Source organism: Mizuhopecten yessoensis, unplaced genomic scaffold, assembly GCF_002113885.1.
Source record: "Mizuhopecten yessoensis strain PY_sf001 unplaced genomic scaffold, ASM211388v2 scaffold10363, whole genome shotgun sequence".
NCBI lineage: Eukaryota > Metazoa > Mollusca > Bivalvia > Pectinida > Pectinidae > Mizuhopecten > Mizuhopecten yessoensis.
The window spans coordinates 388,002-411,587 of record NW_018408509.1 but is presented as its reverse complement, the minus strand read 5'-3'; the positions used below and the strand labels follow the sequence as shown (position 1 = coordinate 411,587).

Here is a 23,586-nt window from a genome sequence, read left to right as displayed (position 1 = left end):
TTTAATCTCCAGATTTGATGTATATGCAAATTAACCAAAGTGGATACGAAAGCGTTCCCTGGAACGTAGACCTAAATAGGGAGGATAGGTAGTGCATGTACGTAAAAAAGGGTGTAAGATTAATTCAGTATTTATATCTAATGGACAATTATACACGTACTTGTCTGTAAGTGACTTGTAACTGGACCGTTGTTCAATATGAAGAATAAAACATATAACTAGTAAGTACCATTGCGAAAGTCAAGATAAGTATGTTTCTTAATAGATACATCCCACGTGCACATGTAAAATAGAAAGACATCCCATAGGTAAAATAGAAAGACATAATCACATATAAATAAACAACTCTTCCCATTTAAAAACCAAAACAAACAGTGATGCACCGAAAATAAATAAATATTAGATAATACCACTTTTATAGGGTTATATTGACCATAGAAAATCAGAAATAGGTGATAAATTACAATCACAACGTGTTAGCAATACGTCGTTAAGTATCATCGGCTACTAGTTGAAATTTCGATAATTCCCGATGTTATACCAAAGCGTCAAGGCACAAAAACGATATCAGAACTCAAAGTGGAGGCTTAAGATAACAACAGGACTTGAGGAGATACGAATACGAACTGAAAACGTTATTAACCCCTACCAGGAACTCCGTGAAGGCACTTCAGGCATCACATGCAGAACCAACAGGTCTCGGGCCATATTGAAGAAATATTTGAAAATGAATGACTGGTGTATGGTTGGTTGTCCTGTTCAGTATGTTAGTGTATACTTGGTTGTAACGGTGTTAGATTCTACTAATCATCTCGGAGCCTTAAATGTGTTGACCATCCTTAGGTTACACCTGAATACATCTTAGAGCTTTGTTATAAACACAGCTTAATAAGTTCACTACTACTTAAACACACAAAACAGAAGATAACTGCAATTCAAAGTTTGTGCTGTTCACAAAGATTGATGTATCAATTCAATTAGTTTATTCTGTATATCTTATATCAAGTGTTGAGACTTAAGAAATAGACAACAAAATATATGTTTTCAATCAATTTGTTTTTATTATAAGATTCCTATTGTGTATATATCTTATAACAAGTATATGAATAATGAGATATGAAAATGTCTTTAACAACAATCAACAGTAGTTACTCTCCTAGTCCTCTGCTAGCAGTGTTACACATACTCTGTCCGGTCAGCCACGAGTACTCCCCTAGCAGTGTTACACATACTCTGTCTGGTCAGCCACGAGTACTCCCCTAGCAGTGTTACACATACTCTGTCCGGTCAGCCACGAGTACTCCCCTAGCAGGGTTACACATACTCTGTCTGGTCAGCCACGAGTACTCCCCTAGCAGTGTTCCACATACTCTGTAGGAATACTTCCCGACCTATCTGTCCGGTCAGCCACGAGTACTCCCCTAGCAGTGTTACTCTGTAGAAATACTTCCCGACCTATCTGTCCGGTCAGCCACGAGTACTCCCCTAGCAGTGTTACACATACTCTGCCCGGTCAGCCACGAGTACTCCCCTAGCAGTGTTACACATACTCTGTAGGAATACTTCCCGACCTATCTGTCCGGTCAGCCACGAGTACTCCCCTAGCAGTGTTACACATACTCTGTAGGAATACTTCCCGACCTATCTGTCCGGTCAGCCACAAGTACTCCCCTAGCAGTGTTACACATACTCTGTAGGAATACTTACCAACCTATTTGTCCGGTCAGCCACGAGTTCTCCCCTTAACAGACCATACAAACTGTATTTTGGTATGTCAATGCTAAACAATAAATATATCACACTGTAAATAGCACTGGAAAAAATAGCTCATTTTTATATTTATTATCACAAATAACATATGCCAAAAATAACATATGCCAAATGTTACATAGCACAATACAGGACTTAAAATGGGAAGTGTCCCTACATAAACAATTATCAAACAGAAAGAGGGGATAATGTCCTATGCAAATTGACAAGATTTTTTAGGGAAAGGAAATGTCCTGTGCAGGACACGAATAACCGAGTACAAGAAGGAAAAATGTCCTAAATTAATGGAATTACTGGGAGGCAAAAAAATCTTATATTAACAGAAAAAGAATTACTGAGAAGCAAAAAAATCTTATATTAACAGAAAAAGAATTACTGAGAAGCAAAAATGTCCTAAATTAATGGAATTACTGGGAGGAAAAAAAATCTTATATTAACAGAAAAAGAATTACTGAGAAGCAAAAATGTCCTAAATTAATGGAATTACTGGGAGGCAAAAAAATCTTATATTAACAGAAAAAGAATTACTGAGAAGCAAAAATGTCCTAAATTAATGGAATTACTGGGAGGCAAAAATGTCCTAAATTAATAGAATAAATGAGAAATAGAAATATTCTAAACTGACAGAACAAGAATTGCTGAAAAGTAAATGACCTGTATCTAGCAGACAGACTAGGAAAAAGAGATTACTATAGATTAGTACTCTCACCATTAATGAGGGAACCTAATTACTGAGAGAGAGAATTATAGTTTAACTGAACAAGGTTTATTGTGAAGGGAACGTGGCCTCTACTTATAAATCATGTGTTCTAACAGAATAAGCATTATCTAGACAGGGCCAGATATACAACATCTTTCTTTCTGTAATTTACATACACAACCTGCTTCCTGTGCTGAAGTGACCGACTAGTCCAGTCCTGTTGGCCCATGAATTAAACATGCATTGACGCAACAGTAGGCATTTGATTTAGGGCCACAGACTCGTCTACACAGGAGCAGGCTGGCTAGGTATGTCGGACACTATCGTGATTGTACATAAGTAGTCTAACCTGTAACCAACCTAAAACCTCACCTTAGCATCTCACAACTCTACAGTTCACAAGTAAGGTCAACAACGTAGGTCACTAGTGTTTTACAGTAAAACATCAGAAGTGTGTAGCAAGCCCAGCTCATTTATAAAAACTGTATCAATGTAGTTTAAAATGGACCAGAAAGGTTTACACTCCTCTGTCTGGTGTTATCATTTAAATTCAATCCTACCTAGCTGAATTTGTGAAATGTCATTAATATCAATAACAATATCATTTTACTGAAATGACAATGAGAATTTAACATTAAAATAACGAAAACAAAACAAAAATTTGTGGAGAAATTCTGACAATCATGTATGATCTATTGAAATAGGATATTTATTAAATTTTATAAATGAACTTCTACCTACCATACAAGTAACTTCACAACTACAATGCAAGAAACTGTCTAAGTTGTAAACACTCTGCTGAACACTGGATATAATGATAAATATGTAATTATTATTTCTATTAGTTTCAAGTCTCAATTCTACTGAACTTCACTGTAGGTAACACCCAGTTGGGGTGATTGTGAGTGGTACAGTGCCTTTCAATGCAGAAAGGAATTAAACTTGGTATGAAAACAGAATGGCACAAAAGAATACAAAAAAGTTTAAAACATTGCTATGTATTACCAAACTAATCTGGCATTCCTAGCTGAGTGTTGAAATCATAATTACAACATCATATTACTAAACTTGGACCTTCCTGGAAAATGGTTGTTCTATATGCTGTAGAAGAATGTGTCAAATTAATTAAATTTAGACTAAATCAGTAAATGATACCTTTTGATGAATAAATCTTATTTTGTATAAGATTAAAATATTACAAAAATAATAAACTTTAATATAATAAATACCTACAGATGTGGATGTTACCAGTACAATGAGACATCCTTATATTGAAAATAAAAATCACTAAGCACAAATTTATTTTGACCACATTAAATACAGCCCTATCTTTTTTTCTGTTTCTTTTTTTGTCACAATGTACAAATACCAGTTCATAATTTGTCACTAGAAACATTAATTGTACAATGCAATAATCAAAACTTTTTTTCAGAATGAGGTTTTACATATAAACATGTTCTAACACATCAAACAACCTATTCTTTTGCTTCAAGAAAATTAGATATCAGAATTTAAAAATTTGGTAAAATAATAGTAATGTATTGATGACAAAATTAGGATGGTTAGGTGATTTTATAATGTATCATAAGATATCACCTTTTATAAGTTTTTCATACTAAATTGCATAAATGTTCACATCTTGATCAACGTTTTGAAGACATAGCAATAAAGTTTGTATAAAAACGGTTGTGAAATGCTATCATGTAACAGTCTCATTAATTATCAAGAAAAATTTCTCACATACTCGCACAAAACAATATATTTTTTCGTGATAATCAAACAATTGTACACAGTAAATTTTGGCCAGATTCCACTCAATCAAGTCCTGAGCTTCTTAATCTTGCTTCAAAATAGAACATTATTAGCTTCTTTATTTATAAATGTTTAAGGTAATCTTGACATGTGCCCAAAACCACAACAAAGATCACTGTAGCTTTGTAAGTACAGCACATTAGGGTCCGACATGATACATGTAAAGCAACATTTGTAGATCAACCAAATTTAGATTTGTAGCTTAAATAAAACATTGTTTAACAACCATTCAATAAACCGCTACATTCATGATAGATGATCTTATAGTCCACACGAGCCCTATCAGTAAAGCAGCCAAATCGGTCAAAACTGGGAGGCAACTTTGACGGTAAAATGGCATGTGATATAAAAAAGGGGATGAACTCCACTCAAATTGATAGGCATACTGTCAACAATGCCGAGAGGGTTAGCCTGAAACCAAATCATATTGATATCACTATTGAGTTGGTGGGAATGGTAGCCTCTATGAAATATCACAATGTTATAACGTCCCAAGAGCCCTGGAAGATGTTTCTAAGGAATGCTAGCCTCTTTACAATATCACCATATCATTTCAGTGAGTTTTAGGAGAATGCTCGCCCAAAAATACATCACAATGATGTCACTGCTGAGAGCTGAGGGTGATTGTTAGCCCATATTATAGATCACAATTACTTCACTTTTGAGAGTTTGTTGAAAATGCTAGCATGCACAAAACATCACAATATAACTTCTGGGAGTTCTACTGAATGCTAGCCTGTTCTAACTGAATGCTAGCCTGTATCAAAGAACCCAGAAATATAACTTTTTGGAGTTCTAACTGAATGCTAGCCTGTAACAAAGAACCCAGAAATATAACTTCTGGGAGAATGTTAGCATATATGAAGTGTAAACAGATAAAACTTCTGACAGGTCTGGAAGAACGCTAGTCTGACCACAATGATCAACACTCTGTAAGTTAAAAGCATACAGCAGCACAACATTGTGTCGGTAAGTTAATATTAAAATCAGGGAATGATAAACAAGGGTCATGTTAACGTCCCATTCTCATTAAATTCCTTACTGAACCAGCAAGCCTACAGTAATTGTTGAGCTAAGGTATCTAGTATATACGTTCATAAAACAAAAGGTAGGCCTGGGCTCTTTGTACAGTCGACTCAGTAGCCTCTGTAACACGACTGTCACTTATGTGGTACCAGCGCCCAGGCGGTACAAGTTTCTCTTCTAGCACATCAATGGCTTCCTCACGCTCCAGGGGCATACTGTTTGACAGGTTTTCCATGTAGCGTTGGATGTATTCGCGTCGACTTGGGAATCCTGACAGCAGGAAGGTGTTGGTGAGGCCTACATTAGGTCGCACCTTAACATAGGCAGTGTAGTGACCAGCGTTGAGACGGCCACTGTGTTCCACCACACCGTACAAGGCATATAGGATCTTCTGCTGCCCGGGCTTGATACCCTGTAATACAAAGATAGGTGTTTAAGATCCAGTACATCCACCTAGGCTATATATCACAAGTTATTGGGTACCACAAAGATAGGTGTTTAAGATCCAGTACAGCCACCTAGGCTATATATCACAAGTTATTGGGTACCAACCAAGCAGACCAACATTTATTTGCTGTTGGTAATAACATGTCAAGGGAGATGACTCTTCTACAAGCAATGAATGAAGATATTTTGCTTAAAGGTACCATGCTATAAACTTTGTTTTGATCAACATGATAAATCTGGCATTTTGTTTTTTCCTTACATAGCAAAAGTCATTAGCTTTCCAATAATACCACACTCAGGAAGTGAAATGTGTCAAAGACAGAAAATAACAAGGATTTTTTAAATTTATTTTTCTTGCCTACTGTAAAGAATTTGATGTTTTACTTAATGTTAAGCATGGGCAGACACGTATGATGTAATGGCGATTCCAATGCTAAAAGGCGGTTGACCAAGCAGGCAGACAGAATCAGCAAAAAATAAAAAGGTAAAAGCTGGTCAACAGCCTAATAAAGTGAAAGTATACATTGATGAAGCCATAGACGAATGGAATACACTTATAAGAGGAAAAAGGGTCTGTCCACCACTTGGTTTTACTTGACAGGTGAGAACTGAATTGGCTAACAGTAACACTCAGAACGTTTATTGTGTAAACATTATTTCTGACCCAGTTGAAGATATAGTCGTTATTCGTTGGATTCTGCTGACATGACATCTCATGAACTCACGTATGCATAATAATGACATAAACACTGCCTCAACCCTGCTGCTGGTGAGATAAGTAGCAGTCGGGAAAATCTTTCCCACAATTATACTTGAAATTCTAAATCTTTTAAAACCAATATTCTTATATATTATTTATGAAATTTTGTGACTACAATTGTAACCACAGTTGTTCCAACAGATTTCAACACGGTTACTTTAATCGGAGGCTAATATATCAGTTAATGTTGACATACCTGGCATAGAGAACTACAGTACGGGGCCAAATCCAACACAAAAGGGAAGTCTACATGACGATTGACTTTCCTGGAGCTGTAGCCAACCTGAAAGAAACAACACACATTTATTGTTCTTTTTATAATTAAAGTCATAATTATGAATAAACCAGACTACTGTATCCTACAAAGTAAATTCAATTCCATAACACATTCATTGACATATTTCCAGTTTCCAATGCAATGATTCTTATTACTACAAATTAAACATAAGTTCATTACACACTTGTACAAACCTATCTATGCAAAAGTTCATACACTATCAGCACAGGAAGTGAGCTGGCAATACATAGCCTTACATCCAGCATCAACTCACCTATTCAAACCTCTTTAGGTTAAGTGTGAGAATAGGGGGAGGTGTAACATCAACTCACCTGTTCAAACCTCTTTAGGTGAAGTGTGAGAATAGGGGGAGGTGTAAATATCAGGTACTGCTTGGAGGCAATGGAATACTGCTTGTCTTTCTTCTCTGTTAACAAATCAAATACTTCATATTCAAAATAAGTGCTGATGACACAAAATGTATAAAGCTGAGTTTCTAAACTATTCTCTTCTGTACACGTTAAAGACACTCGAACAAAATCTTAATTCAAATACAGGTACAACCCTCTGAAATTTACTACACATAATAATATATGTGATTTGAAGCAATAGTCCTGGATACTGAAGGCTATTTATTCCAATTCATTAGGATATTTATCTAATACTCTCCCCACTTTTATACCTGAAGCACACAGACACTGACCTTTGTTAGGGTATTGTTTGTTTTTAATCCTGGTACACTGGGCACAGCCAAACCTGTTGTTGCCAGTGAGCAGCTCTGCTGACGTGAACTGGTGCAGACAGGACATGATGGAGCATTCCCGTGACGACGGCTGGTACCTATGTCCCAGAGTCAAGGTTGACTTTGCCTTGGCCTCTTTACGTTTTGAATGCTTAGACGCCTGGCGACACAGACAGGCCTTTTTCTGTACACTGTCCAGCGTACCTGCAGAATGGGAAGGCTTGGGTGAGTTACGTCCACCTTCCATACTGGAACCCAAGCACTCCACTGACCGTGACTTTGGCAGGGAGTGGTGATCACATGTGTTCCTTGAGGTTGTGTTGTGTGTGCCTCTGGTCTCCTCTCCATGGTCATCCTGTAACTTGTCTAGTTTATCTGTAAGTACTGAAGTGTCAGTGGAGGTGCCATTACAGAGGCCAGGCTCCTCCTTACTCAACATGCCACAATTACTTACATGTCCGTTCATAATATGCGTATCTGAAATACTTTTTCTCACCATTTCTACATTACAATTGTCACAAGTTCTGTTTACCAGTTCACCATTACATAGACTAGCACTTTGTTTCACCTCCCCGTCACCACTTATGTCTCTGTTTGAGTCCGAGGCTTGACCATTGAAATCAACCCCACTATCACACTGACCACAGCCATTGCCCTCCTCCTTACATATGTGGCCATTACTCCCTCTATTGTGTCCTAACTCCTTCCCATCACCAATGTTGTTGTGTCTGCATTGGTCTTGCCCCAGCTCCTCCTCAGCACTGTCCTGGCCCTGTTTGATGGTGCTTGTGCTCCCACTCATAGAGCCAGCCCCTGTGCTGCTCTCCGCCCCCTGGGAGCCCTTACATGTGCCACTTGACTCTGATAAATTCCCAGCTCCACCCGATTCCTGCATGCTTGATTCTACCACACAGCCTGATGGGAAGGTTTCATTATCTTCATCACCGCCCACAGCTCCCTCATCCTCTTCAGCTACACACTTCTCTCCAAAAGAGACAGACAAGCTGGCAAATCTGTTGATATCACTCTCTAAGTTGTCCTCTACATCAGCATCTTCACAATAAAACAAAATGTCACACAAACTTAATACTTACTATCATAATTATTATATGCTCTGTCATAAGAAACTAATATATTTGAATTTAAAGAATTTAACATTATTATCATTTAAACAGTGAAAATAAAATAAAAATATCAATCAGTGCTCCATGATAGAACAAGGGGGGAGACATAATGTTCCAAAACCAGTGTGATCTTTGCACCAACCACACCACATGAATAAACAACAGAAGATTTCCTATGTCGTCCTGAGACTTGTCTATAACAAGTCAGTTGTGTTACAATCACATGACAGCTGTTTTACTGGTAAGGAATGTAGAATTTACCTCCAAAACTTTGATTTTTGACTTATAGGAATGGACACTGGGAGTCAAGTCCTACAATTTTACTTCATGATGTTGTAATAATGTTAGCTATATAGAAGATATCAAATCCGACTTTCATTATCTTGACTTCTAAGCTTGGCACCGTGACTACACACCAGCAGGCCACTTGGCTTTACTTATAGACAACACCATGCATTGTTTATCATTAAGAAACATACATGTATTTGACCATTGTGTCATCTTCTATTGACCTCCTAATTTTTACTGACACAATATTTACAATAAATTCATCGAATTTCACTGTCTGATCTTGACCTTACACCACACAGTAAAGAGCATCGATCACAACAATATTGATTCATTATATGTTATTAAAAACAAAGTTACCGCAAGATAATAAATTTGAACTTCATGACCTTAACATTTGATCAAATGACCTTATCTTACACTTTTGTGGCACATGACATCATTTCATCCCATTTTGAAAAGACCCATTACTTTCTTTGAGATAGCGATTTCTAAATTTGACACTAAAATCTAAGATAACTGAACATATTAATTTAAAGTAGTTAAGGAAACAACATTTCAATTAACAATGCTTACCAGATGGGTCATCTCTATTACTGGAATTTCCATCTTCATCTACCGTTTCCTTCTGTGCTTCCTCCTCCTTCCTTAGCTCACCTTCTGCGGTCTCAGGCTCTGCCCCCTCCCCAGGCCCATCTCCTTCCTCCACAGAAGGGATGTTGCCACCTGTCATAGGCAACACTTGGTTCTTGGAAACTTTGGAACGTCTCTATCACAATAAAACAATAAATAACTACAGCAAAAGCCCAGTAAATTACATCATACATTAATTTTTATGAATTTGTATAAAAATCCAATACTTTGACCTCCCTAAATTTGAAGCAAATCATATAATTATAATATGTATAAGAATGTTATCAGAAACTGCATACTAACACAATAAACTGGTACAGAAAACAAGAATACGAGGAGGAATAATATGGCATTCAGTAGTCACAATAATGTCAATATAGAGGTGTAACAGTCAGTCAGGTATTGAAAGAGTGGTAACCGAGTCAAAATGACAAGGAGATGAAATAGGCATTGTGACACATTTGATCTGTTGACACCAAGTTTGGAGACCTGGCAAAGAACTGTACACAAGATATGACCAAAACCATTATCTATAAGAAGGGACATAACTCTCTTATAAAAGACGCAAATTCTGCTATCCTCCATCTTCCTAATACATCAGCTGACGAAGTCTCAATAAAATCCAATAACATTTGGTTCAGTTATCCTGTAGCCAATCGGGTAAAAGCAAACTAAATCAAATATGCAAGAATTTGGTTCACCGTTGCACATGGCCTCTGTCTTCCTAAGAAGTACTCGTTGAATTCTATCACATTTAGTTACCCCACGGTAATATATATTATGACTTCTAACAAACATATGGAGGGTCAGTTAGAGGTGGGCATATACAAGTACGACACACTCAATCTGACCTTAATATTGTGTCGATACAAATTCAAGGGTAATACCGCCACATATTAAGACAACTTTTACCACACCTTATAATTAATAGTGTTTACCTTTGCATCCTTCTTTGCTTGACGTTTTTCCTTCTTGCTAATGTGTTTACCATTCTTATCGCCCTTGAAGGCAAATCCGTCTACACCAATGGCGGGGGAATCCTCCGGGACCTCAGTATCTGCTGCCTCCTTCTTCCTCCCACCTGGTACCTGGTTTGGCCTCTGAGGCTGGAGTAAGTAAACAGGCATACAATATAATGATAGCATTCTACAGATACAGGGGTTAGGTATATCATATAATGATAGATAGTGGTTAGGTATATCATATAATGATAGATACAGTGGTCAGGTATATAATATAATGATAGATACAGTGGTCAGGTATATCGTATAATGATAGATACAGTGGTCAGGTATATAATATAATGATAGATACAGTGGTCAGGTATATAATATAATGATAGATACAGTGGTCAGGTATATAATATAATGATAGATACAGTGGTCAGGTATATCGTATAATGATAGATACAGTGGTCAGGTATATAATATAATGATAGATACAGTGGTCAGGTATATCGTATAATGATAGATACAGTGGTCAGGTATATAATATAATGATAGATACAGTGGTCAGGTATATCAAATAATGATAGGTACAGTGGTCAGGTATACCATATAATGATAGGTACAGTGGTCAGGTATATCATATAATGATATATACAGTGGTCAGGTATATCATATAATGATATATACAGTGGTCAGGTAGCTATAGATGCAGTGGTCAGGTATATCATATAATGATAGTTACAGTGGTCAGGTATATCATATAATGATATATACAGTGGTCAGGTAGCTATAGATGCAGTGGTCAGGTATATCATATAATGATAGATAGTGGTTAGGTATATCATATAATGGTAGATACAGTGGTCAGGTATATCATATAATGATATATACAGTGGTCAGGTATATCATATAATGATAGGTATAGTGGTCAGGTATATCATATATTGATAGATACAGTGGTCAGGTATATCATATACTGATAGGTACAGTGGTCAGGTATATCATATAATGATATATACAGTGGTCAGGTAGCTATAGATGCAGTGGTCAGGGATATCATATAATGATAGATACAGTTGTCAGGTATATCATATACTGATAGATACAGTGGTCAGGTTTATCATATAAAGATAGATACAGTGGTCAGGTATATCATATAGTGATAGATACAGTGGTCAGGTAGCTATAGATGCAGTGGTCAGGTATATCATATAATGATAGCTACAGTGGTCAGGTATATCATATAATGATAGGTACAGTGGTCAGGTATATCATATACTGATAGATACAGTGGTCAGGTTTATCATATAATGATAGATACAGTGGTCAGGTATATCATATAATGATAGATACAGTTGTCAGGTATATCATATACTGATAGATACAGTGATTAGGTATATCATACTAGAGGCAAATTAAGTCATTATGTTGAACAAATTTTATAGCCTTTCATCACAGGATGCAACTTGCCAAGTATCAACATCCTGGGAACCATGGTTATTCAGAAGAGGTTGTTTAAAGATTTTAAACAAATTTGACCCCTGTGACCTTGAATATAAGTCAAAGTCATTCACTTTAACAAACATAGTAGTCCTTGATCCCAGCATGCTACTGACTAAATATCAACATCCTGAGCCTTTTGGTTATTCAGAACAAGTTGTTTAAATATTTTGAACATATTTGCTCTTTGTGACCTTGAATATGATTCAAGGTCATCCATTTAAACAAACTTGGTAGCCCTTGATCCTAGTATGCTACTGACTAAATATCATCACCCTGGGCATTTTGGTTATTCAGAAGAAGTTGTTTAATGTTTTTCACATATTTGACCCCTGTGACCTTGAATATAGGTGAAGGTTATTCATTTGAACAAACTTGATAGCCCTTTATCCCAGCATGCTCCCGGCCAAATATCATCACCCTGTGCATTTTGGTTATTGAGAAGAAGTTGTTTAAATTTTTTAACATATTTGACCCCTGTGACCTTGAATATAGGTGAAGGTCATTCATTTGAACAAATTTGATAGCCCTTTATCCCAGCATGCTACTGGCCAAATATCATCACCCTGGTCATTTTGGTTATTCAGAAGAAGATGTTTAAAGTTTTTAACATATTTGACCCCAGTGACCTTGAAAATAGGTGAAGGTCATTAATTTTAACAAACTTTGTAGCCCTTCATCCCAGTTTGCTTCTGGCCAAATATCATCACCTTAGGCCTTTCGGTTTTTAAGAAAAAGTCGTTTAAAGTAATATTGACGCCGGCCGGACTCTGGACGCCGCACCACGGCATAAGCTCACTTGGCACTTCGTGCCAGGTGAGCTAATAATGATAGGGACAGTGGTCAGGTATATCAGGTATATCATATAATGATAGATACAGTGGTCAGGTATATCATATAATGATAGATACAGTGGTCAGCTATATCATATAATGATAGATACAGTGGTTAGGTATATCATATACTGATAGGTACAGTGGTCAGGTATATCATATAATGATAGGTACAGTAGTCAGGTATATCATATAATGATAGATACAGTGGTTAGGGATATCATATAATGGTAGATACAGTGGTCAGGTATATCATATAATGATATATACAGTGGTCAGCTATATCATATAATGATAGATACAGAGTGGTCAGGTATATCATATAATGATAGGTACAGTAGTCAGGTATATCATATAATGATAGATACAGTGGTTAGGCATATCATATAATGATAGATACAGTGGTTAGGAATATCATATAATGATAGATACAGTGGTCAGGTAGCTATAGATGCAGTGGTCTGGTAGCTATAGATACAGTAGTCAGGTAGCTATAGATACAGTGGTCTGGTAGCTACAGATACAGTGGTCAGGTAGCTATAGATACAGTGGTCAGGGATATCATATACTGATAGGTACAGTGGTCAGGTATATCATATAATGATAGATACCGTGGTCAGATATATCATATAATGATAGATACAGTGGTCAGGTATATGATATAATGATAGATACAGTGGTCAGGTAGCTATAGATGCAGTGGTCTGGTAGCTATAGATACAGTGGTCAGGGAGCTATAGATACAGTGGTCTGGCAGCTATAGATACAGTGGTCAGGTAGCTATAGATGCAGTGGTCTGGTAGCTATAGATACAGTGGTCAGGTAGCTATAGATACAGAGGTCAGGTAGCTATAGATACAGAGGTCTGGTAGCTATAGATACAGAGGTCAGGTAGCTATAGATACAGTGGTCTGGTAGCTAGAGATACAGTGGTCAGGTAGCTATAGATACAGTGGTCTGGTAGCTATAGATATAGTGGTCAGGTAGCTATAGATACAGTGGTCAGGTATATCATATAATGATAGATACAGTGGTCAGGTATATCATATACTGATAGGTACAGTGGTCAGGTATATCATATAATGATAGATACAGTAGTCAGATATATCATATAATGATAGATACAGTGGTCAGGTATATCATATACTGATAGGTACAGAGGTCAGCTAGATCATATAATGATAGATACAGCGGTCACGTTGCTATAGATACAGTGGTCTGGTGGCTATAGATACAGTGGTCTGGCAGCTATAGATACAGTGGTCTGGAAGCTATAGATACAGTGGTCTGGTAGCTATAGATACAGTGGTCTGGTATATCATATAATGATAGATACAGTGGTCTGGTAGCTATAGATACAGTGGTCTGGTAGCTATAGATACAGTTGAGTCACCAGTGTGAAAACAAAAGGTACATCTAGAGTCCCTAACATGCCCATTATTACAGTAATAAAATACACTTTTCTTTGAAATTTGCCAATATACAGACAGATATGTCTAAGAACATGCATTTTTATTTATTTCTATTAGTACAATATAAGTTTGTATATTGACATTCTTTTTGTCTCTATCTAATTATTTCTTTCTATTTATGCTCCGTTGTAGGTTTGACAATCGCCTTAGATCTCACCTATGGTTCAGGCAACATAAAGAAACTTCAATAGCTTGTCTGTATATTATAGTTATATAATATACAAGTTATAAAAACGTTCTCTAGCAAACAGGTTATTATAATAAGCTTGTCTGCTTTAGTATTAACTTGTTGGTGGCTACTATTAGACTTTACACTTCTGCTATACATTATAATGATTGTAGAGACAACCTACTCATTCTTTGCTGTAATCAGAAATGTTCCAATTAGTGAATATTACTGAAATGTTTCAGGACAAATAGTTTCAGCTATTTCATCCTTAATACTATAAAATGACAGATTGGAGATGAAAACTCTACATATATGTTTTTATAATTTAAATGTTTAACAAAACCTACCTTCACCTCTCATATATGTTAAATGTAATTCAATTTTTTAACTAAGCCTACCTTCTCCTCAGTAATAGGTAGAGAAATGTCAAGGAATGGCTCAAAGATCTGTGATATCTGTAATAGAAACAGTCAACTGTGTCAATGGGTACAACTGTGATTGGAATTCTGTACGTTGAACATTATGTCAAATTTTGTTATCTAATCAAAATGTAATAAACACTCTTTCTTCTATTTATTCAGCAAAGGACCAATTAGAATGAAATTTAACTGTTGGGAATGGAATGGAAATCAGAATATGAAGATTTTCAAATGACTGATTTACAAATATGTATTTTTATATAATATTTGACGTTGTGGTATAACAAGAGGCCCAGAGGGCCTATATCGCTCACCTTGATATATGTTTAAAGTGCTTGATATGAAGTAAAGATATAGCACTCCTTGGTAGGTACTGTATGAACATATGAAATTTCAGAAAGATCCATCCAATATTTCTGGAGATCAAACTTCAAATGTCAAAATCCAGGATGGCAGCCTGGTGGTCATCTTTTTATACATCCTTATAGTAACAGGCACTACTCGACAACTTGTTGGAGACAAAATTGGGATAAAATCTTGAATCCCTATTGTAAGAGAAGGATTTCAAAGGTTTACCTCTATTTCCCCTAGTGGGCCCCAACCCTCTGCCCTGGGGGCCACACCCACCGTTCAGTCAAAATTAAGTGCCCTTGGCCCAAGGATCCCAAACCAAATTGGGATGAAATCCCTTAATCCCTTTGGTAGAAGAAGGATTTTAAAGGTTTACCTCTATTTCCCTTATTTGGCCCCACCCCTCTGCTCCCAGGGGGGCCACACCTACGGTTTATACAAATTTGAGTCCCCTTGGCCTAAGGATGCTCCAGATCAAATTGGGATAAAATCCTTAATCCCTATGGTAGAAGAAGGATTTTAAACGTTTAACCCCTCTTAGCCCCTCTCCTCTGCCCCAAGGGGGGCCACAGCCACCGTTTATTCGAAATTGAGTGCTCTTGACCGAAGGATGCTTCAGACCGAATTGGGATGAAATCCATTAATCCGGTAGAAGAAAGATTTTAAAGGTTTACCTCTATTTCCCCTATTTGGCCCCACCCCTCTGCCACACTCACCATTTATACTCCAGACTAAATAAGGATAAAATCCCTTAATCCCTATGGTAGAAGAAGGATTTTACAGGTTTAAAGGTTTTACCTCTATTTCCCCAAGTGGGGCCACACCCACTGTTTATACAAAATTGAGTGCCCTTGGCACAAGGATGCTTCAGACCAAATTGAGTCAAAATCTACAGTACCATTCAGGACAAGTAGTGTTTTAAAGGAAAAGTTGACAGACGGACAACGAACGCTGCACTATGGTATAAGCTCACTTGCCCTTTGGGCAGGTGAGCTAAAAATAAAGGATATGCAAAACATATCATTTGATGAAGAATAAAAATATCTGATTTGCCATAAAATGGATTACCTACATATAAGAACACTCCCCACATAAAATGGAGTACTTACATAAGAACATTCCTCACAGATCACAGTGCTGATCAGGTTCCCACCAAATACAGCATCAACAAAAGTGTGCTTGCCCTGGCGACCATATTCTGGAAATCATAAAAAAAACATACATTTTTTTACAAATCTCACACTATAAACTGTTTATAGCCATTTTCTAGTGATGTAAGTTGTAAGTTTGCTTTATAGGGTGTATCCACAATATCTTTCTGTTCAGATAATGAAACAACTTAAAAAGTGGAAAAAAACTAAATATTTACAAAAGTGTTTAAAACACTCTGTTTAAAGCCTCTTATGGTGATTCTTACCTCGGACTCGATATCGAGTTTCCTCATCTACTTTCTTTGGATTAATATTTTCTGACAATTTGAAAAACTTTAGAATAGCAGCTTGTCGTCTCTGAAAAAAAAGGTAGCTTTATTTTAAATATGTTTCTGCTGGTTTTTTTACATGTTACAGACTTTACAACGCCATCTCTGAAATTTTACTCGTTATAACATCAATATATCTCTATCATGTATTAACCCTTAGGCTGCTACGCGCGACATATGTCGTTTTGAAAAGTCGGGCCGTCAGTGCTACGCACGACATATGTTGTTTCTCGGTCTGTAGGTTTTGATCGGTAGCCAGGAAGTGTGAAGTCGGGTTGTTGCTATACCTAACCCGAACGTGTATAGTAGAAGGCTTCTGATCGGTTGTTTTGTCATTACTTTCGATATTCACGGCAGTGTACCCTAGGAATAACCAAAGGTGTGCGAGAGAATTTCAAATCGAAAAAAAGTCATAAAAATGGAGGACGTGTAGATTGAAGCGATGAATATGATGGTAAACATTTATTCTCCATCGTCACCTACGATGATAATAAAGGTTTTGAAGGGTTTGGCATGGTTGATGTGGAAATACTTCAGTGTAACATAATATGTAACTTTCCAATAAACAGATTTGTGCCCTACGCAAACAGGTAAATATCGGCGGACCGAGGCGCACATGTCGTCTGCAGGTGAGGCCGAATTGAACATTGACATTGATACGTCTTGAGCCGATTTATTTCTTCAAACTTTTTATTGATGATTTAATCATAAACTAGACCGTAGCTAAGATATATCTATATGCCGACTGTGACAGTAAATGTCTTGAATGGCGACCTGAAACCTGTAGCAAATCACATGCAATTCTTGATGAAATACCTGACCTTTTTACCTGAGAATCTCCGTGTAAATATACAGCGTCTTAAGTCAAAAATGAAGTTTATAATCTCTGTTATCATTTGCCAATCACATTTGCGGACGAAAATAATTTTAAAACGATCTTCCTAATGCTTAAATCCAACTAGAATTATGTCAGTGTGACATTACAGCCGCTCACCACTTTAAATTTAATTGCTTCAGTGACACGTTGAGCATAAAAAATTACTATAATAACTCAGATATGTGTTCTGTATTCTGCTAATTGAAAATCAGGTCATCTGATGATGTTGCGTTTAGGATTTTCAAAATCAATCACCTCTTAAATGATGCCTTAAAAACATTTTTCCCTCTCCTCTTTTTCACCCTCTTTAAGTGTGACGCATTGTTGTAATTTTCATTAATTAGCATCCTCTAATGATGTGACATGAGCGTTTACGTGCAGAATGGCAATCGGTGAATGGATAATAAAGAAAAGGTGCATTTTTTGCTTGTGAAATGAAGGATAATTAACAGTAGTGGGAAAACATGCATGGAGAAAAGAGACATTGTACTCCTTTTATTTTTATTTTTATTTTATTCATATTAGTGAAAATTATTAATATTTGTAGCGACTATATTTACCGTCATTGAATATACAAAATCTCACAAATGTTCTTGGAATATATTTGAATTATATTTCTCAATGCGACTTTACCAACGTAAGAGTTATTTCCCTTACACCCTTATCCCTTAATTGGATACTATTTTGACACGGCGCGAATTCTTGTCAAACAGCAGCGGCAGTTGTGTCATGTTCTTAAATTGTTACACTTTCATAAATAAATACACCAGAAATAGCATGCTGTGTTACAAAAATGTTTGATAAGCATACCCAGTTCACATATCGTCTTGTCTCGGAGCCATTAGTCTACCGTTACCAACCTAAGCACGATATGGCATATATACGTTACCGTTTCAAACATCAAAATAGAGGTTATACTTCATTACTCATACGGTTTATAAGTTTATATATTTACTTCTTCCTTCTACAGACAGCGTCAATGCTTGACAGTCATCACATATGCTTTCTCGAATCATATGTGTTTCACACGCGTAACACTCCCCAGACCGCAATCCGAGTTGCTAAAACGCTCAAACCTAGTGCACGAATTTCACCACCACAACACTCGTAGAATGCACCGGAGATAAACATTTTGTTTTCAGCAATTATTTAAAGTATGGATTATTATTTGGAGAAGAGTATCAGAAGACTTTATGTAACCCACAGGTGAGCGTCAGAGATCCTACTTTCTATTTACGATAACGAAACTATATAGCGAAAGCATGCAATACTGAATTATGCGCACGCACCCCGAACGGAAGTGGGTCCGTCATTTCGTTCTCTGGACAGAATTAATAAGCCGCTCGGCTCTCGCCAAGAGCGGCTTAATTAATTAAAAGTTTCACATTTTCTTACCTTTATTACCACCGGTACAGGTAAATACTGAAGCAACTTTAGAATTGAAAACGTTCATATAAACTAGAGACAACAACGAACAATTTTCATACAACTTTTTTTCACATATATATATAACAAATATTTTCCAAGTTATGCACATTTGAAAAATCAAATATTAATTTAAATTTCAATGATTAATTCTGCAGTGGTGTCCCTTTACATAGAAATCAATGTAGCAGCCTAAGGGTTAAGTCCAAAGCAAACAAATAAGATTTCTATTTCACCTCTCAAAAGACTGTATCACTGTACTAAATTTTACTTCCTGTTTACTGTATCACTGCACGAACTTTTACTTCCTGTTTATTTTATCACTGTACTAACCTTAACTTCCTGTTAATTTTATCACTGTACTAACCTTAACTTCCTGTTTACTGTATCACTGTACTAACTTTTACTTCCTGTTTACTGCATCACTGCATGAACCTTTACTTCCTGTTTACTGTATCACTGCACGAACCTTTATTTACTGTTTATTTTATCACTGTACTAACCTTAACTTCTTGTTTACTGTATCACTATACAAACCTTAACTTCCTGTTTACTGTATCACTATACGTACCTTAAGTTCCTGTTAATTTTATCACTGTACTAACCTTAATTTCCTGTTTATTGTATCACTGTACTAACCATAATTTCCTGTTTATTTTATCACTCTGCTAACCTTAAGTTCCTGTTAATTTTATCACTGTACTAACCTTAACTTCTTGTTTACTGTATCACTATACTAACCTTAACTTCCTGTTAATTTTTTCACTGTACTAACCTTAACTTCCTGTTCACTGTATCACTGCATGAACCTTTACTTCCTGTTAATTTTATCACTGTACTAACCTTAACTTCCTGTTAATTTTATCACTGTACTAACCTTAACTTCCTGTTTACTGTATCACTAAACTAACCTTAACTTCCTGTTTACTGTATCACTATACTAACCTTAACTTCCTGTTTATTTTATCACTGTACTAACCTTAACTTCCTGTAAATTTTATCACTGTACTAACCTTAACTTCCTGTTTACTGTATTACTATACTAACCTTAACTTCCTGTTTACTGTATCACTATACTAACCTTAACTTCCTGTTTACTGTATCACTATACTAACCTTAATTTTCTGTTTACTGTATCACTATACAAACCTTACCTTCCTGTTTATTTTTTCACTTACTAACCTTAACTTCCTGTTTACTGTATCACTGCATGAACCTTTACTTCCTGTTTATTTTATCACTGTACTAACTTCCTGTTTACTGTATCACTGCACAAACCTTTACTTCCTGTTTACTGTATCACTGTACTAACCTTAACTTCCTGTTTACTGTATCACTGCATGAACCTTAACTTCCTGTTTATTTTGTCACTGTACTAACCTTAACTTCCTGTTTACTGTATCACTATACTAACCTTAACTTCCTGTTTATTGTATCACTGTACTAACCTTAACTTCCTGTTTACTGTATCACTGCACAAATCTTTACTTCCTGTTTATTTTATCATTGTACTAACCTTAACTTCCTGTTTACTGTATCACTTTAATGACTGTTACTTCCTGTATATTTTATCACTGTACTAACCTTAACTTCCTGTTTATTGTATCACTGCATGAACCTTTACTTCCTGTTTACTGTATCACTGCCCAAATCTTTACTTCCTGTTTATTTTATCACGGTACTAACCTTAACTTCCTGTTTACTGTATCACTGTACTAACCTTAACTTCCTGTTTACTGTATCACTGATGAACCTTTACTTCCTGTTTATTTTATCACGGTACTAACCTTAACTTCCTGTTTACTGTATCACTGATGAACCTTTGCTTCCTGTTTATTTTATCACTGTACTAACCTTAACTTCCTGTTTACTGTATCACTGTACTAACCTTAACTTACTGTTTATTTTTTCACTGTACTAACCTTAACTTCCTGTTTACTATATCACAGCATGAACCTTTACTTCCTGTTTATTTTATCACTGTACTAACCTTTACTTCCTGTTTACTGTATCACTGTACTAACCTTAACTTCTTGTTTACTGTATCACTGCATGAACCTTTACTTCCTGTTTACTGTATCACTGCACAAATCTTTACTTCCTGTTTATTTTATCACTGTACTAACCTTTACTTCCTGTTTACTGTATCACTGCATGAACCTTTACTTACTGTTTATTTTATCACTGTACTAACCTTAACTTCCTGTTTACTGTATCACTGCATGGACCTTTACTTACTGTTTATTTTATCACGGTACTAACCTTAACTTCCTGTTTACTGTATCACTGCACAAATCTTTACTTCCTGTTTATTTTATCACTGTACAAACCTTTACTTCCTGTTTACTGTATCACTGTACTAACCTTAACTTACTGTTTATTTTTTCACTGTACTTACCTTAACTTCCTGTTTACTGTATCACAGCATGAACCTTTACTTCCTGTTTATTTTATCACTGTACTAAACTAACTTCCTGTTTACTGTATCACTTCACAAATCTTTACTTCCTGTTTATTTCATCACTGTACTAACCTTTACTCCCTGTTTACTGTATCACAGCATGAACCTTTACTTCCTGTTAATTTTATCACTGTACTAACTTTTACTTCCTGTTTATTTTATCACTGTACTAAACTAACTTCCTGTTTACTGTATCACTATACTAACCTTAACTTCCTGTTAATTTTATCACTGTACTAACCTTTACTTCCTGTTTACTGTATCACTGCACGAACCTTTACTTACTGTTTATTTTATCACTGTACTAACCTAACTTCCTGTTTACTGTATCACTGCATGAACCTTTACTTCCTGTTTATTTTATCACTGTACTAACCTTTACTTCCTGTTTATTTTATCACTGTACTAACCTTAACTTCCTGTTTACTGTATCACTATAATGGGTTAAGTTCAAAGCAAACACATAAGATTTCTATTTCACCTCTCAAAAGACTGTATCACTGTACTAACCTTTACGTCCTGTTTACTGTATCACTGTACGAACCTTTACTTCCTGTTTATTTTATCACTGTACTAACTTCCTGTTTACTGTATCACTATAATGACTGTAACTTCCTGTTTATTGTTTTACTCTATTAACCTTGATATCCTGCTCACTGTATCACTACACACATTTACTTCTTATGTTCACTGTATCACTACACACATTTACTTCCTATGTTCACTGTATCACTTCACACATTTACTTCCTATGTTCACTGTATCACTACAAACATTTACTTCCTATGTTCACTGTATCACTACACACACTACACACATTTACTTCCTATGTTCCCCTTATCACTGCACACATTTACTTCTTATGTTCACTGTATCACTGCACACATTTACTTCCTATGTTCACTGTATCACTACACACATTTACTTCCTATGTTCACTGTATCACTACACAAAATACACACATTTACTTCCTATGTTCCCCTTATCACTGCACACATTTACTTCCTATGTTCACTGTATCATTACACACATTTACTTCCTATGTTCACTGTATCACTACACACATTTACTTTCAATGTTCACTTTATCACTACACACATTTACTTTCTATGTTCACTGTATCACTACACACATTTACTTCCTATGTTCACTGTATCACTACAAACATTTACTTCCTATGTTCACTGTATCTCAATGCTAACCCTGTTTTCCTATTTCATGTACTTACCTTGACTTCCTCTGTTTTCATGCTGTCTAACAAATAACGCAGGAGTTCATGGCTGTCTTGTTGCTGGTAGCCACGAAACCTCTGGGCCCTGTTTGAAAGTAACCATCAAAGTAGTCAACTACAGTTTTCAATCTTATTTAACATTCTGACAAAATCCAGGCAGGCAACAGGGACAAGACTTATTATTTGAGATTCTCACCAGAACAATATATTGCAATAAGTACTGGGTATAAAACAAGAGGCCCATGGGCCTTAACAATCACCTGATATATTTATACAGAGAGTTGATTTTGCTTTTAACATGAGCAGAAATATTATTCAAAGTGACAAAAAACATTAAAACCACCTTATTCAATATCTAGCATAGAGATTTCAGACTAAAAAGGATTTGAAACTAGCACCTTGGGGGTAGGGCTGGCTCAAAATTTTCAAAGTATCAAACTGTCAATTCAAGGTTATAATTCCAATCAAGTTATTAACATGTAATATTCAAAGTATTTTCAAATAAATTTTGCCCCCCCCCTCCTTCTCCAGGGGGTAAACGTGAGACCCTAGGGTCATAAACCTTAAGACCCTTCCATCTATGAAGAGTATTTGATTCTACCATATCTGGGTCTTGAGAAGAAGATTTTTGAAATTTCAGTCAATTCAACCCTTTTTGGCCCCACCCATCAGCCCCTGGGGGTCAGTCAGGGCTCATAGGTGCATACTATCAAACTGCTACCTAATACTGATAATGCTAACCCAAATTGAATTACTTCCAATGGAAATTAAACAAATGTTGGTCCAAAATGTGATTTCCCTATATAAACTATAGTAAAGTTTACCCCCTCCCCAGGGGGAAA

General features: G+C 36.1%; 1 protein-coding gene across 1 annotated transcript in view; it reads right to left on the bottom strand.

Annotated features, from left to right (window-relative positions):
• Window positions 1–1,335: 1,335 nt before the first annotated feature.
• LOC110460355 (ubiquitin carboxyl-terminal hydrolase 45-like) overlaps window positions 1,336–23,586 on the bottom strand; it is a 37,746-nt gene continuing 15,495 nt past the window's right edge. Inside the window, exons 10-19 of the mRNA XM_021513223.1 lie at window positions 22,742–22,829; window positions 16,688–16,778; window positions 16,380–16,468; window positions 14,899–14,955; window positions 10,518–10,685; window positions 9,523–9,715; window positions 7,496–8,587; window positions 7,125–7,219; window positions 6,712–6,798; window positions 1,336–5,720 (exon numbers count right to left, since the gene is read on the bottom strand). Coding sequence (XP_021368898.1) covers window positions 5,364–5,720; window positions 6,712–6,798; window positions 7,125–7,219; window positions 7,496–8,587; window positions 9,523–9,715; window positions 10,518–10,685; window positions 14,899–14,955; window positions 16,380–16,468; window positions 16,688–16,778; window positions 22,742–22,829 — 2,317 coding nt within the window. The 3' untranslated portion in view covers window positions 1,336–5,363. The remainder of the gene's footprint in view (window positions 5,721–6,711; window positions 6,799–7,124; window positions 7,220–7,495; window positions 8,588–9,522; window positions 9,716–10,517; window positions 10,686–14,898; window positions 14,956–16,379; window positions 16,469–16,687; window positions 16,779–22,741; window positions 22,830–23,586) is intronic.